A 14,858-nucleotide genomic window follows, 5' to 3' on the forward strand; every position below is an offset into this window, starting at 1 on the left:
TTTAATGAAGTGCCTCATGTGACTCTAAGGTGAGGCCAGAATCAAGTATGAGGGCTTCAATATACATTCATGAGAGCTAAGTGCCACCTTTGCACTAAAGGGTGGTCACAGGGCCCGTTCTGTTTGGGTTTGGTAGGGACAGGGGAGTGTGGCTCATATTTCCATTACTGTAGCAGAAATTGCTGGTGTCTGTGGCAGAGGAGGGCACCTAAGGACAGGAAAAGAGAAACATACTTTTATATTCATAGAGCAGCTCGTTGTTCCTGAATCCTTTCTCTTATAAAGGACAGAGAAATAGGTGGACTTTTTCTGCAGGACCTTCCTTCTGTTTGTGTGCGTGATGGTAGCAGACAAAAAGGTGGTGCTGACATTTTTAAAGGAACGTTCTCAAAATGCAGGTATAACTTGTCCAGAGAATGTTATCTAAAAAGGATTTTCAGAGAAAGAGAGAGAAAAAATGGTTTTTTTTCAGCTAAACGTGTCTCAGACGAAGAGCTGTGTGCACTCTGCTTCATGGAATGCCATGCGTTTAGTACTTGCAAATCTTTACTTCTCGATTTGTGTTTTTCCTTCTTAAGGAGTTTGTTTTAACTACGTTTAAAAATTCTTATAATATTCAAGGCTGTCTGCAAAACATTTCTTTACTATATACCAGAGCTTTCTCTACATTCTCTACATCATGGCTTCTTAAATGCCACGCAGAATTCCTACCATAAATTTATAATCGGCACTACTAAAAATGTTCCCTTTGTGGCTGTTAAACATGGGGAGATGTATATACTCAAGATTCCTATTGGGGGAAAGCTGGGGTCCCTAGTAAAGATGGAGAATATGTAATGTTGAGGTTTCATCTGTTTTGTCTATTAACTCTATGCAGAACAGGATTTAAGAAAATGCTTATTTAAACAGAATACCATTTATTACCCAGAAAGTTCTGAAAAAAATTATTAGGAGATACCTGCTCTCTAGGGTGCTAAAGAAAGACTACTTAAAATCACTGTTAAAAATAACAGAACATGGGAGATATCTGTATTTTGAACTTTGTATAAAACTGATGTTTCTTCATGGTTGCATTCAGACTATAATTTACTGTTTGAGGGGCAATATCTTAGCAGTGATGCCGTGTTCTTCTATGTGCATCAGCACATCATAAAAATTTGTTGGCTGGGTGTGGTGGCTCACACCTGTAATCCCAGCACTTTGGGAGGGCTAGGTGGGCGGATCACCTGAGGTCGGGAGTTCGAGACCAGACAGACCAACATGGAAAAACCCCGTCTTTACTAAAAATACAAAATTAGCTGGGCATGGTGGTACATGCCTGTAATCCCAGCCACTTAGGAGGTTGAGGCAGGAGAATCGCTTGAACCCAGGAGGCGGAGGTTGCAGTGAGCTGAGATGGTGTCATTGCACTGCAGCCTGGGCAACAACAGCAAAACTCCATCTCAAAGAAAAAAAGAAGAAAGAAATTTAGAAGTTCAGACTTTACTCCAGATCTTCTGAAGAAAAAAAATCTGCACAACAGGATCTCCAGTTTATTGTTCACCTTTAAAGTTGAGAGGTACCTCGAACTCAACATGTCTTTTTTGTCTGAAAAATACACACAACTCAAACTTTATGATGTAAATATAGCACTCAAAGTGTACAAATTTTTGTTTATGCCCTTAATTTTATGCTTCTCATCCAGAGAAGTATCATATATATACTGGTGTTATGGATCTTATGCCATTCTCTTCTCTCAGAGTTAGAGAAAACATTAGATAATATTTCTGTGTGAAAAATTATTGGGGCCGGGCATGGTGGCTCACGCCTGTAATCCCAGCATTTTGGGAGGCCAAGGCGGGTGGCTCACCTGAGGTTGAGAGTTCGTGACCAGCCTGACCAACATGGAGAAACCCCGTCTCTACTAAAAATACAAAATTAGCCGAATGTGGTGGTGCATGCCTGTAATCCCAGCTACTCGGGAGGCTGAGGCAGGAGAATCGCTTGACGCCAGGATGCAGAGGTTGCCTCTGTCTCAAAAAAAAAAAAAAATTATTGGATAATTTCAGTCATTCCTGCAAGTCAGAACCAATTCTCTTTATTCTCTCATTTCACTTTAATTCAAATAATAAATTCTGCCGGTGGCCACTTGGTAAATATACGTGTGTCTTGTGTGCTTGTGTTTTTCAGGGGCCGTTGACATTTAGGGATGTGGCCATAGAATTCTCTCTGGAGGAGTGGCAATGCCTGGACACTGCTCAGCAGGATTTGTATAGAAAAGTGATGTTAGAGAACTACAGAAACCTGGTCTTCTTGGGTGAGAATAACTTTAGTACACAATTACTAATATACCCTAAAGGTTTCATTTCTCATTTTTTGAGAATAATTTTTGGTAATTTATGCTTTGCATAAATGAGTTTCTGATACTTGTTCTTAAGAAAACCTTGAGGATTTTTCCATATAGAAAAGAATTTTTTCAAGAAGTTTTATCTTGACTTAAACTTTCCACATTCCTGGGCTGATCTGTATCCTTCACTCTAGATTAGTGGCAATTCCAGAAATTTAGTGGCATAAAATATTGTTGCCCATATCTTAAAATCTATTTGCCACCGCCAATTTTTGATTAATGAATGCCAGGCAGTGAAATTAAGAACCTACAAATGTAAAATATTTTCTAAATACTTAGAAATTTCTGTTATAAATTAGTATTTTTAGGATTAATTTTCTGGAATATTCTACTACATCCTCTTTACTAAGCACAGTACTAGGTTGGTAACTGAAGAATATGAGAAAGATTCATGTTATTTATTTTCAATAAAGCAGGTATTGCTGTTTCTAAGCCAGACCTGATCACCTGTCTAGAGCAAGGAAAAGAGCCCTGGAGTATGAAGAGACATGCAATGGTAGATGAACCCCCAGGTAGGTGAGAGTGAACACAACAGACGACATGAATGAGAGGTCCAAAAAAAAAGAAAGCCAATGCTTAAAATGTTATTTGAGAATCTGTGTTCCAAAGCAAATATTTTCTGGGAAGCCTGAGTTTTTTTTTTAATTTTGCTCTCGCATAGGGGCATCTTCTGTCTTATGCTTTTAAATTCTTTAAGGATTCTTTGCCCTTGGTGATCTCCCTTCAAGTTTGCTGTCAGAACCAAAGTCCTCTTCATGGCATGCGAGACTCACAATCTGACTGCTTTTCCATTGTTTTGGGGGACACACAAATATCTACATGATTTTGAGAAACTCTATGTTAAACTATTTTCTTTTCTTTTTTCTTTCTTTTCTTTTTTTTTTTTTTTGAGACTGAGTTTCATGCTTGTTGCCCAGGCTAAAGTGCAATGGCACGATCTAGGCTTACTGCAACCTCTGCCTCCTGGATTCAAGCAATTCTCCTGCCTCAGCCTCCTGAGTAGGTGGAATTACAGGCACCTGCCACCATGGCCAGTTAATTTTTTGCATTTTTAGTAGAGACAGGGTTTCACCATGTTGGGCAGGCTGGTCTCGAACTCCTGATCTCAAGTGATCCACCCGCCTTGGCCTCCCAAAGTACTAGGATTACAGGTGTGAGCCACTGCACCTGGCCAAACTATTTTCTTAGTTCTCTTTTTGCATCATGTCTGAAATGTGTAATACTAGTGGTTTCTGTTCCATTGTTTTTTTTTGTTGTTGTTGTTAACTTTTCTGCACACTCCATTCTGTTCTTATTACTATATTCTCGAAATATAGTTTGAAATTATAAAGCATGATGTCTTTCTACTTTGTTCTTTTTCCTCACGATTGCTTTGGCTATTTGAAGTTTATTGTTGTTTCTTGTAAATTTTAGAATTGTATTTTCCATTACTGTGAAGAAAAATGCCACTGAAATTTTGATAGGGAATTTATTGAATCTATAGATTACTTAGATAATAGGACCCTTTAACAATATTTATTTTTTCAATCTGTAGACATGCAATATTTTTAAATTTGTGTCTTCTCTAATTTCTTTTATTAATAACGTATCTTTCATTGTAAAGATTTTTTACTTCCTTGTTCTCAGAAATTTGTCATTTTAATGCTATTTTAAATTGTTTTCTTTCTCTGTTAAAGTGTATGGAACAATAACTTAATACTTGTGTGTTAATTTTATGTTTTGCTAATTTACTGAGTATTAATTCAGACAAATTTCAATGTAGTGTTCATGGTTTTTTATATATAAAATCATATGATCCACAAACAGCAACTTTTTACTTGTGTTCAATTTCAGTGGCTTTTTAAAAATGTTTTTGACTCATTATTCTGCCACATACTTCCAGTGCTATGTTAAAATAGAAGCATTGACAATGGGCACAATATAGTTTTGCATTAGTGTCTGTGAATTTGAAGGAGCAAACAACTCCTCAAGCTTCTATAAACTGGTTTCAGTAGGTAAAGATCTTTTTCTGTCATGTCTTCAGGGTCATAGAATGCTCTCTGGGTTTGTAGTGGAGAGGGGGTGTAGCTTGGTCACAAGGCTGCTGGGTCTGCACTAGGGTCCACCTTTAGTTGGCTTGTTACAGGGGCTTGGGTAGTGGTAATTCCCATTTTATTTTTGGACAGACTGAATATCCTTCAACACTTTGATCTGTAGAGCAGACAATAGGGCAGGTTTCTGCAGTCAGGTTCATATATAATGGTCCTTATATCAGGATGTGAATGAGTATGGCTTTTATTGAGTACCGGAGAGGATTACTGTAGTTATGCAGACAAATTCTTTTTTAATGGTATATCAGTGTTGCACAGCAGATTTTATGAGTAAATATGTCATTTACTATTGTTGCGCAGTTTCATATCAGTGTTTTGTTAGTGTAGGTTTCTTAACATTGAGTTATTGTGTTTTTTTGTTTCACTTTTGTATAATAATTTTAGACAGTTTGCAATTCGGTTTATCTCTTATAATTAAGAGATAAATCAGCCATATGTCTGTCACAATTAGATATATATGTGTGTGTGTGTTTATCTATAAATATGACCCCAATATTGGTTATGGCTTATCTTGTATATATTCTTTCTTAGCTAATTTTCAGTGGTTGTTTTATCTCACCTAAGTGAGTAGTCATGGAAATATTTTCACCATCTCTTATTTTCACCATGTGTTTAATGATGATGTTTCTCTCACCTTTGTGTGAGAGAAACACTTTTGTAATTTGAAGGTAATTTTTGAAAAGATTTATAAATCTGTATTTTTTTCAGTTTTTCCTTTAGAAAAATTAATTGTGTAAAAACACATAATATTTACCATCTTAAATCTATTTAGGTGTACATTTTAGGGCCAGACATGGTGGTGGCTCACATCTGTAATCCAGGATTATTTGAGCTCAAAAGTTTGAGACCAACCTGGGAAACATATGGAGAGTCCCTCTCTACAAAATGTTTTTTAAAAATAGCCAGGCATAGTGTTGTGCATCTGTGGTTCAGGCTACTTGCAAGATTGAGGTGGGAGGGTTGCTTGAGCCTCAGAGTTTGAGGCCGAAGTGAGCCATAATTGTACCACTGCACTCCAGCTTTTTGACAGAGTGAGACTGTGTCTCCAAAAAAAAAAAAAAAAAACCACAGCTCTACATTTCAGGCAGGCATGTTAATTATATTCACATTATTATGCAAAAGACTTAGATATTTTACATTTTGTGAAACTAAAACTCAATACCCATTAAATAACAGCAACCCATTTTACCCTCTTTCCAGCCCTTGACAAACACCCTTCCACTTTCTGTTTTTATGAGTGTGACTAATTAAAATATCTCATATAAGTGGAATCATACTGTATCCATCATTTCGTTACTGGCTTATTTCAGGTGACATAATATTCTCAAAATTTATCTTAAAATGTGACAAGATTTTCTTTTTTTTTTTATTTTTTTTTATTTTTGAGACGGAGTCTCCTGTCACCCAGGCTGGAGTGCAATGACGCAATCTCGGCTCACTGCAACCTCTGCCTCCCCGGTTCAAGCGATTCTCCTGCCTCAGCCTCCCGAGTAGCTGGGACTACAGGCGTGTGCCACCATGCCCAGCTAATTTTTTTCTTATTTTTAGTAGAGAGAGGGTTTCACCATGTTGGTCAGGCTGGTCTCGAACTCCTGACCTCAGGTGATCTGCCATCCTCGGCCTCCCAAAGTGCTGGGATTACAGGTGTGAGTCACACGCTTGGCAAGATTTTGTTTTTTAAGACTGAATAATATTTCGCTGTACACATATGTTACATTTTTGATGTGCTTATAAATCAAGAGACACCTGGGTTGCTTCAGCCTTTTAGCTTTTGTGAATACTAGTACAATAAACATGAGTGTTCAAATATGTCTTCCAAGTCATGTGTTGCATATTTTAAATTGATAAACAGGATTGCTGTATTTGATGATAATTCCATTTTTAATTACTTGAGAAACATTTATAACATTTAAAAATAATGACTGCATCTTTGTTTTCTACCAACAATTGAGACAGGTTTTATTTTCATTGCATCATCAACAGATTTGGTGTTTTTAAATAATTTATAGTAGCCATTGTAATGGGTATGACATGATTTCATTTTTCATTGTTATTTTTATGTGTTTCTCTACAAATTATTAATTTTGCATGTCATTTCAAATGCTTTTTTCATTTGTGTATCTTTTATGATAAAAATTTAGTTCAATTGTTAATTTTCAAATCAAGTTATTTAACTTAGTTTTAAGGGTTTTTTATATATTCTGAATATTAACTGTGACATGTAATTTGGAAATATTCTTACCCATTTTCTAGGAGGCATTTTCACTGAGTTAAGTGTTTTGTTTTAATGTGCAGAAATTTTGAAGTATAGCATAGTTAATTTTTTGTTGTTGTTCCTCAGGCATTTAGTGTCTTATCTAAGAAAATGGTGCCAAGACCAATGTCATGTCTTCTTTCTATTTTTTTCTAAGAGACTTATTAGTTTTTTTATGTCTAAGTATTTTACTTAAAATATTTTTGTATATGATTCAAAGAAATGATCCAACCTTATTTTATCAGTATTGATATTTAGTTTTTAACATTGCTTTTTAAAAGACTATCTTTATTGTTTCCTCTTGGCAGCTTTGTAGATCATTTGATTATATATAAAAGGTTTCATTTCTGGGCTCCATATTCTGTTCTTTCATCTGTTTATCTGCCTTTGTGTCAATATTACACTGTTTTTGTTACTGTAGCTTTTAATTTTTTATTATTATTATTTTTGAGATGGAGTCTGGCTCTGTCGCCCAGGCTGGAGTGCAGTGGCTCGATCTCAGCTCACTGCAACCTCCTCCTCCTGGGTTTCAGCGATTATTCTGCCTCAGTCCCCCAAGTAGCTGAGGTTACAGGCGTGCACTACCACGCCTGGCTAATTTTTGTATTTTTAGTAGAGACGGGGGTTTCACAGTGTTGACCAGGCTGGTCTCAAACTCCTGAGCTCAGGTGATCCCCCCACCCTGGCCTCACAAAGTGCTGGCATTACAGGCGTGAGCCACTGCACCCTGCCTAATATGTTTAAAAATCAGGAAGTATAATGCCTGTTTATTCTTTTTCATGGGTGTTTGGCTATAGTTCATAATCAAATTTAAAAATTTTAAACAATATTTGTGTAATAAAACTGTGCTATTGTCATTTTTATAGAGGTTATATTGAATTTGTTCACCACTGTAGGTTGTATTGACAACTTAACTAAATTAAACTTTTTGAACCTTTAGCTGAAGAGTGTGTTTGATTGACTGATTTGAGACAGAGTCTCGCTCTGTCGTCCAGGCTGGAGTGCAATGGCATGGTCTCGGCTCACTTCAACCTCCGCCTCCCGGGTTCAAGGAATTCTCCTGCCTTAGCCTCCCGAGTAGCTGGGATTACAGGTGCCCACCACCATGCCTGGCTAACTTTTGTATTTTTAGTAGAGACGGGGCTTCACCATGTAAGCCAGACTGGTCTCAAACTCCTGACCTCAAGTGATTCGCCCACACCAGCCTCCCGAAGTGCTGGGATTATGGGCATGAGCCACCATGCTTGGCCTTATTTTTATTTTATTTATTTTTATTTTTAGAGACAGGGTCTTCCTATGTTGCCCATGCTAGTTTGGAACTCCTGGGCTCAAGCAATTTTCTTGCCTTGGCCTCTGAAAGTGCTAGTATTATAGCCGTGAGCCACTACGCTCGGCCCATGTTTTTTTTTTTTTTTTTCAAATATATTATTGGATTTAACAGTTTTACTTTTGCTTTTTATTTATTTATTTTATTGAGACGGAGTCTCACTCTGTTGCCCAGGCTGGGGTGCAATGGTGTGATCTTGGCTCACTGCAAACTCCGCCTCCCAGGTTCAAGCAATTCTCCCGCCTCAGCCTCCCAAGTAGCTGGGATTACGGGCACCCACCATTATGCCCGGCTAATTTTTGTATTTTTGTAGAGACAGGTTTTCACTATGTTGGCCAGGTTGGTCTTGAACTCCTAACCCCAGGTGATCCACCCACCTTGGCCTCCCAAAGTGCTGGCATTACAGGTATGAGCCACCGCACCCGGCCTACTTTTGCTTTTAATTTTTAGTTTCATTCAGTTTTGGTCAGAAAACACACAGTGTATGATTTTGGTTTTCTTATATTTATTTGTTGTTGTTTTGAAACAGGATCATACTCCGTCACCCAGGCTGGAGTATAGTGGCATAATTTTGGCTCACTGCAACCTCAGTCTCCTTGACTCAGGTGATCTTTTCTTCCTCCTAAGTAGCTGAGACTACAGAGATGCACTACCATGCCTCGCTAATTTTTTGATTTTTTGTAGTGACAGAGTCTCACTATATTATTCAGTCTGGTATCAAACTTCTGGTCCCAAGTGATCCTCCCACCTTCATCTTCCAAATTGTTGGGATTAGATGTATCAGCCACTACTCCCAGGTGGTATTCTTTAATAAGACTTGTTGTGTGTCCTAACAGAATATATCACATCCAAATAAAAATATTGTGTATTCTCTTGCTTTTAACTGGAAAGTTTTGTACATGCTGTTAAGCCTAGTTGGTCTGCGGTACAGTTTGGATGTCCATGTTCTGCAAGGCTCATGCTGCAGTGTAATACACAATGTTGGATGTGGAACCTGGTAGGAGGTGTTTGGGTCATGGGGACTAATTCTCATAAATGCCATGGCACCATTCTTTTAGTAATCAGAAAGTTTTCACTACATTAATTCAAATGAGAGCTGGTTCATTAAAATAACCTGTCTCCTTCACCTCACACTTGCTCTGTCTCTTACCATGTGATATGTCCAGCTACTCTGCCTTCCACTAAGATTATAAGTTTCCTGAGACCCTCACCAGAAGCAGATACTGGCACACACTTCTTATACAGTCTGCCAAATTGTAAACCAAATAAACCTTTTTACTTTATAATTTATCCACTCTCAGTTATTTGTCTATATGCAAAATAGTTAATACAGTCTATAATGTTGTCTGTTTTCTTACTGATCTTTTATCTAAATTTTCTATTTATTATTGCAAATGGGATCTTGATGTCTACAATTATTATGTTGCTGTATATTTCTTGCTTTACCATTGCCAAAATATGCTTTATATATATTGGAGTCCTGATGTTATATATACATATACATATAAACATAAATAGATAGATATGATAGTTAGAGATTCTTGACCCATTTGGCCATTATATAATATCAGTGTTTGTCTCATGTTAGTACTTGACTTAAAGCATATTATATTCAATATAATTACTACCACCTCACCCAATTATAGTTACTATTTGCATGTAATATAGATTCTTTTCATTCTATTACTTTCAGCCTATTTGACTCAATGCTAAAATGAGTCTGTTATAGACAGCTTATTGTGTGCTTTTTTACTTAAACTACTCAGGCATCTGATTTCTTTTTCTTTTTATAAATTTATCTATTTTTGAGATAGAGTCTCATTCTGTCAACCAAGCTGGTTTGCAGTGGCATGATTACAGCTCACTGCAGCCTCAACCTCCCAAACTCAGATGATCTCATCTCAGCTTCCAAGAAGTTGGACTGCAAATGTGTGCCATCACGCCCAGCTCATTTTATTGTTTTTGTTTTTGTTTTTGTAGGGACAGAATTTTGCCATGTTCTCCAGTCTGGTCTCAGACTCCTGAGTTAAAGTAATCAGCCCCTCTGGGCCTCCCAAAGTCCTGAGATTACTTTTTTTTATTAAGTAGTTTAATTAATTTATATTTAAAATGATTGCTTAAAGAAATAAAGTTACTATTACCAGTTTCATTGTTATTGTTTTGTTTAAATATTATTTTTTGTGTGTTCTGGGATACATGTACAGGATTTACAAGTTTGTTACATAGGTAAACATGTCCCATGGTGGTTTACTGCACCTATCAATTCATCACTTAGATGTGAAGCCCTGCATGCATTAGCTGTTTATCTTGATGCTGTTTCCCCTACTCTGACAGGTTCCAGTGTGTGTTGTTCCCCTCTATGTGTCCATGTTTGTTTTTGTTGTTGTTGTTGTTGTTGAGACAGAGTCTTGCTCTGTCGCCAGGCTGGAGTGCTGTGGCATGATCTCAGCTCACTGCAAACTCTGACACCCTGGTTCAAGCGATTCTCCTGCCTCAGCCTCCCAGGTAGCTGGGATTACAGGCATGCACCACCATTCTCAGCTAATTTTTGTATTTTTAGTAGAGATGGGGTTTCGCCACGCTGGCCAGGATGGTCTTGATCTCCTGACCTCGTGATCTGCCCACCTCAGCCTCCCAAAGTGCTGAAATTGCAGGCATGAGCCACCATGCCCAGCCCATGTGTTCTTATTGTTCGGCTCTCACTTACGAGTGAGAACATGTGGTGTTTGGTTTTGTGTTCCTGCATTAGTTTGCTGAGGATAATGGCTTTCAGCTTTATCCATGCCTTTGCAAACTACATGCTCTTATTCTTTTTTATGGTTGCATAGTATTCATTCCATAGTGTATATGTACCACATTTTCTTTATCCAGTCTATTATTGATGGGCATGTGGGTTGATTCCATGTCTTTGCTATTGTAAATAGTGCTGCAATGAACACACACATCCACATATCTTTATAACAGAATTATTTATATTCCTTTGGGTATATACCCAGTAGTGGGGTTGCTGGGTCAAATGGTATTTCTGTTTCTAGGTCCTTGAGGAATTCCCATACTGTCTTCCACAATGATTGAACTAATTTACATTCTCACCGACAGTGTAAAAGTATTTCTATTTCTCCACAGCCTCATCAGCATCTGTTGTTTCTTGACTTTTTAATAATCACGATTCTTGGCCGGGCACGGTGGCTCACGCCTGTAATCCCAGCACTTTGGGGGTGCCGAGGCAGGAGGATCACAAGGTCAGGAGATCGACACCATTCTGGCTAACACGGTGAAACCCCGTCCCTGCTAAAAATATAAAAAATTAGCTGGGCGTGGTGGCGGACGCCTGTGGTCCCCGCTACTCGGGAGGCTGAGGTAGGAGAATGGCGTGAACCTGGGAGGCAGAGTTTGCAGTGAGCCGAGATCGCGCCACTGCACTCTAGCCTGGGCAAAGAGTGAGACTCCGTCTTAAAAAAAAAAAAAAAAAAAAATTTAGAAAAAAATAACCACTATTCTTACTGGCATAAGATGGTATGTAATTCTGGTTTTGATTTGCATTTCTCTAACGATCCCTGATGTTGAACTTTGTTTGTTTCTTGGCCACATAAATATATTCTTTTGAGAAGTGTCCATGTTCTTTGCCCACTTTTTAATGGGGTTGTTTTATTCTTGTAAATTTGCTTAAGTTCCTCTTAGACTCTGGATATTAACGTTTGTCAGATGAGTAGGTTGCAAAAATGTTCTCCGATTCTGTAGGTTGTCTGTTCACTCTGATGATAGTTTTTTTGTTGTCGTGCGAAGGTTTTTAGTTTAATTAGATTCTATTTGTCAAGTTTTGCTTTTGTTGCAGTTGCTTTTGATGTTTTCATGATGAAATCTTTGTCCATGCCTATGTCCTGAATGGTATTGCCTAGATTTTCTTCTAACGTTTTTATAGTTTTTGGTTTCATATTTAAGTCTTTAATCCATCTTGAGTTAATTTTTGTACAGGTGTAAGGAAGGGTTCCAGTTTCAGTTTTCTGCATATGGCTAGCCAATTCTCCCAGCACCATTCATTAAATAGGGAGTTTGTTCCTCATTGCTTGTTTTTGTCAGATTTTTCAAAGATCAGATGGTTGTAGATAAGCAGTCTTATTTCTGAGTTCTGCATTCTTTTTCATTGGTCTATGTGTATGTTTTTATACCAGTACCAGGATGTTTTGGTTACTATAGCCTTGTGGTGTAGTTTGAAGTCAGATAGCATGATGCTTCCAGCTTTGTTCTTTTTGCTTAGAATTTTCTTGGCTGTATGGGGTCTTTTGGGTTCCATATGAATTTTAAAATAGTTTTTTCTAATTCTGTGAAAGATGTCAGTAATAGTTTAGTGGGATAAGCATTGAATTACTTTTGGCAGTATGGCCATTTTTACAATATTGATTCTTTCTATCTTTTCCATTTGTTTGTGTCCTCTCTGATTTTCTTGAGCAGTGGTTTGTGTTTTCCTTAAAGAGGTCCTTCGCTTACCTTGTTAGCTGTATTCCTAGGTATTTTATTCTTTTTGTAGCAATTGTGGATGGAGGTTCATTCATGATATGGCTCTCTGCTTGTTTATTGTTAATGTATTGAAATGCTTGTAATTTTTGCACATTGATTTTGTATCCTGAGACTTTGCTGAAGCTTCTTATTAGCTGAAGAAGCTTTTGGGCTGACATTGGGGCATTCTAGATATGGGATCATGTCATCTGCAAACACAGACAGTTTGACTTCCTATTTGAATACCCCTTATTTATTTTTCTTGCCTGATTTTCCTGGCCAGAACTTCCAATACTATGTTGAATAAGAGTGGTGAGAGAGGGCCTTCTTGTTGTGCCAGTTTTCAAGGGGAATGCTTCCAGCTTTTGCCCTTTCGGTATGATATTGGCTGTGGGTTCATCATAAATGACTCTTATTATTTTGAGGTATGTTCCATAAATACCTAGTTTATTGAGCATTTTTAACATGAAGGTATGTTGAATTTAATCAAAGACCTTTTCTGCATCTATTGAGATAATGATATGGATTTTGTTTTTAGTTCTGTTTATATGATGAATTGTATTTATTGATTTGTTTATGTTGAAATAGCCTTGCATCCCAGGGATGAAGCTGACTTGATCGCGGTGGATAAGCTTTTTGATATGCTGCTGGATTTGGTTTGCCAGTGTTTTATTGAGAATTTTTGCATCAATGTTTATCAGGGATATTAGCTTGAAGTTTCTTGTTGTTGTTATATCTTTGCCAGATCTTGGTATCAGAATGATGTTGATCTTATCCAATGAGTTAGAGTGGAGTCCCTCTTTTTCTATCATTTGGAATAGTTTCAGAAGAAATGGTACCAACTCCTCTTTGTACCTCTGGTAGAATTCAGCTGTAAATCCATCTGCCTCTGGGCATTTTTAGTTTGTAGGCTATTTATTACTTCCTCAATTTCAGAATTTCTTATTGGTCTATTCAGGATTCAAATTTTTCCTGGTTTGGTCTTGGGAGGGTGTTTGTGTCCAGTAATTTATCTACTTCTTCTAGCTTTTTCAGTTTACGTGCATACAGGTGTTTATAGTATTTTCTGATGGTTTGTATTTCTGTGGGGTCAGTGGTGATATCCTCTTTATGATTTTGTATTGTGTCTATTTCTTCTTCTCTCTTTTGTTCTCCATTACTCTAGTTAGTGTTCTATTTTATAATGTTTTAAAAAAAATAGCTCCTGGATTTATTGGTTTTTTGAAGGGTTTTTTGTGTCTCTATCTCTTTCAGTTTCACTCGGATTCTTCTTGTTTCTTGTCTTCTGTTAGCTTTGGGGTTTGTTTGCTCTTGATTCTCTTGTTCTTTTAATTGTAATGTTAGGGTGTCATTTTGAGATCTTTCCAGCTTTTTGCTGTGGCTATGTAGTGCTATAAATTTTCCCCTTAACACTGCTTTAGCTGCATTCTACAGATTCTAGTACATAGTCTCTTTGTTCTCATTGGTTTCAAAGAATTTCTTGGTTTCTGATTTAATTTTATTATTTACCCAGAAGTCATTCAGGAGTAGGTTGTTCAATTTCCATGTACTTGTGTGGTTTTGAGTGAGTTTCTTACTCTCGAGTTCCAATTTGATTGCACTGTGGTCTGAGAGACTGTTATGATTTCAGTTCTTTTGCATTTGCTAAGGAGTATTCCTTCCAATTATGTGATCAATTTTAAAGTAAGTGCCATGTGGCACTTAGGAGAATGTGTATTGTGTTGTTTTTGGCTGGAGAGTTCTGTAGATATCTATCAGGTCCATTTGACCCAAAGCTGAGTTCAAGTCCTGAATATCTTTGTTACTTTTCTGTCTCAATTGTTGGTCTAATATTGGCAGTAGGGTGTTAAAGTCTCCCACTATTATTGTGTGGGAGTTTGTTTAAGTCCCTTTGTAGGTCTCTAATAATGTGTTTTATAAATCTGGATCCTCCTTGAATTGATTCCTTTAGCATTATGTAATGCCCTTCTTTTTCTGTTTTGATCTTTGTTGGTTTAAAGTCTATTTTGTCAGAAACTACAATTGCAACTCCTCCTTTTTTCTTCTTTTATTTGCTTGGTGAATTTTCCTCCATTCCTTCATTTTAAGCATGTGTGTGTCTTTGCATGTGAGATGGGTTTCTTGAATATGGCACACCAATGGGTCTTGACTCTTTAATCAGCTTGACATTCTGTGTCTTTTAATGAGGGCATTTGGCCCATTTAAATTTAAGATTAGGCCAGGCACGGTGGCTTATGCCTGTAATCCCAGCACTTTGGGAGGCTGAGGCAGGTGAATCACCTGAGGTCAGGAGTTCATGACCAG

The 14,858-nt window shown here is 37.4% G+C and overlaps 1 protein-coding gene across 2 annotated transcripts in view; it reads left to right on the top strand.

Moving 5' to 3' along the window:
• The window catches only part of ZNF430 (zinc finger protein 430), a 37,528-nt gene that overhangs the window by 10,040 nt on the left and 12,630 nt on the right, over nt 1-14,858 (top strand). The window contains exons 3-4 of one of the 2 annotated variants that reach the window (XM_031004441.3): nt 2,170-2,296; nt 2,803-2,898. In XM_031004441.3, coding sequence (XP_030860301.2) covers nt 2,170-2,296; nt 2,803-2,898 — 223 coding nt within the window. Of the gene's footprint in view, nt 1-2,169; nt 2,297-2,799; nt 2,899-14,858 lie in introns of both variants that reach the window. The other variant, XM_055372299.2, reaches the window with a different exon arrangement.

The sequence above is a fragment of the Gorilla gorilla genome, chromosome 20 (assembly GCF_029281585.2).
Source record: "Gorilla gorilla gorilla isolate KB3781 chromosome 20, NHGRI_mGorGor1-v2.1_pri, whole genome shotgun sequence".
In the NCBI taxonomy this organism is placed as follows: Eukaryota; Metazoa; Chordata; class Mammalia; order Primates; family Hominidae; genus Gorilla; species Gorilla gorilla.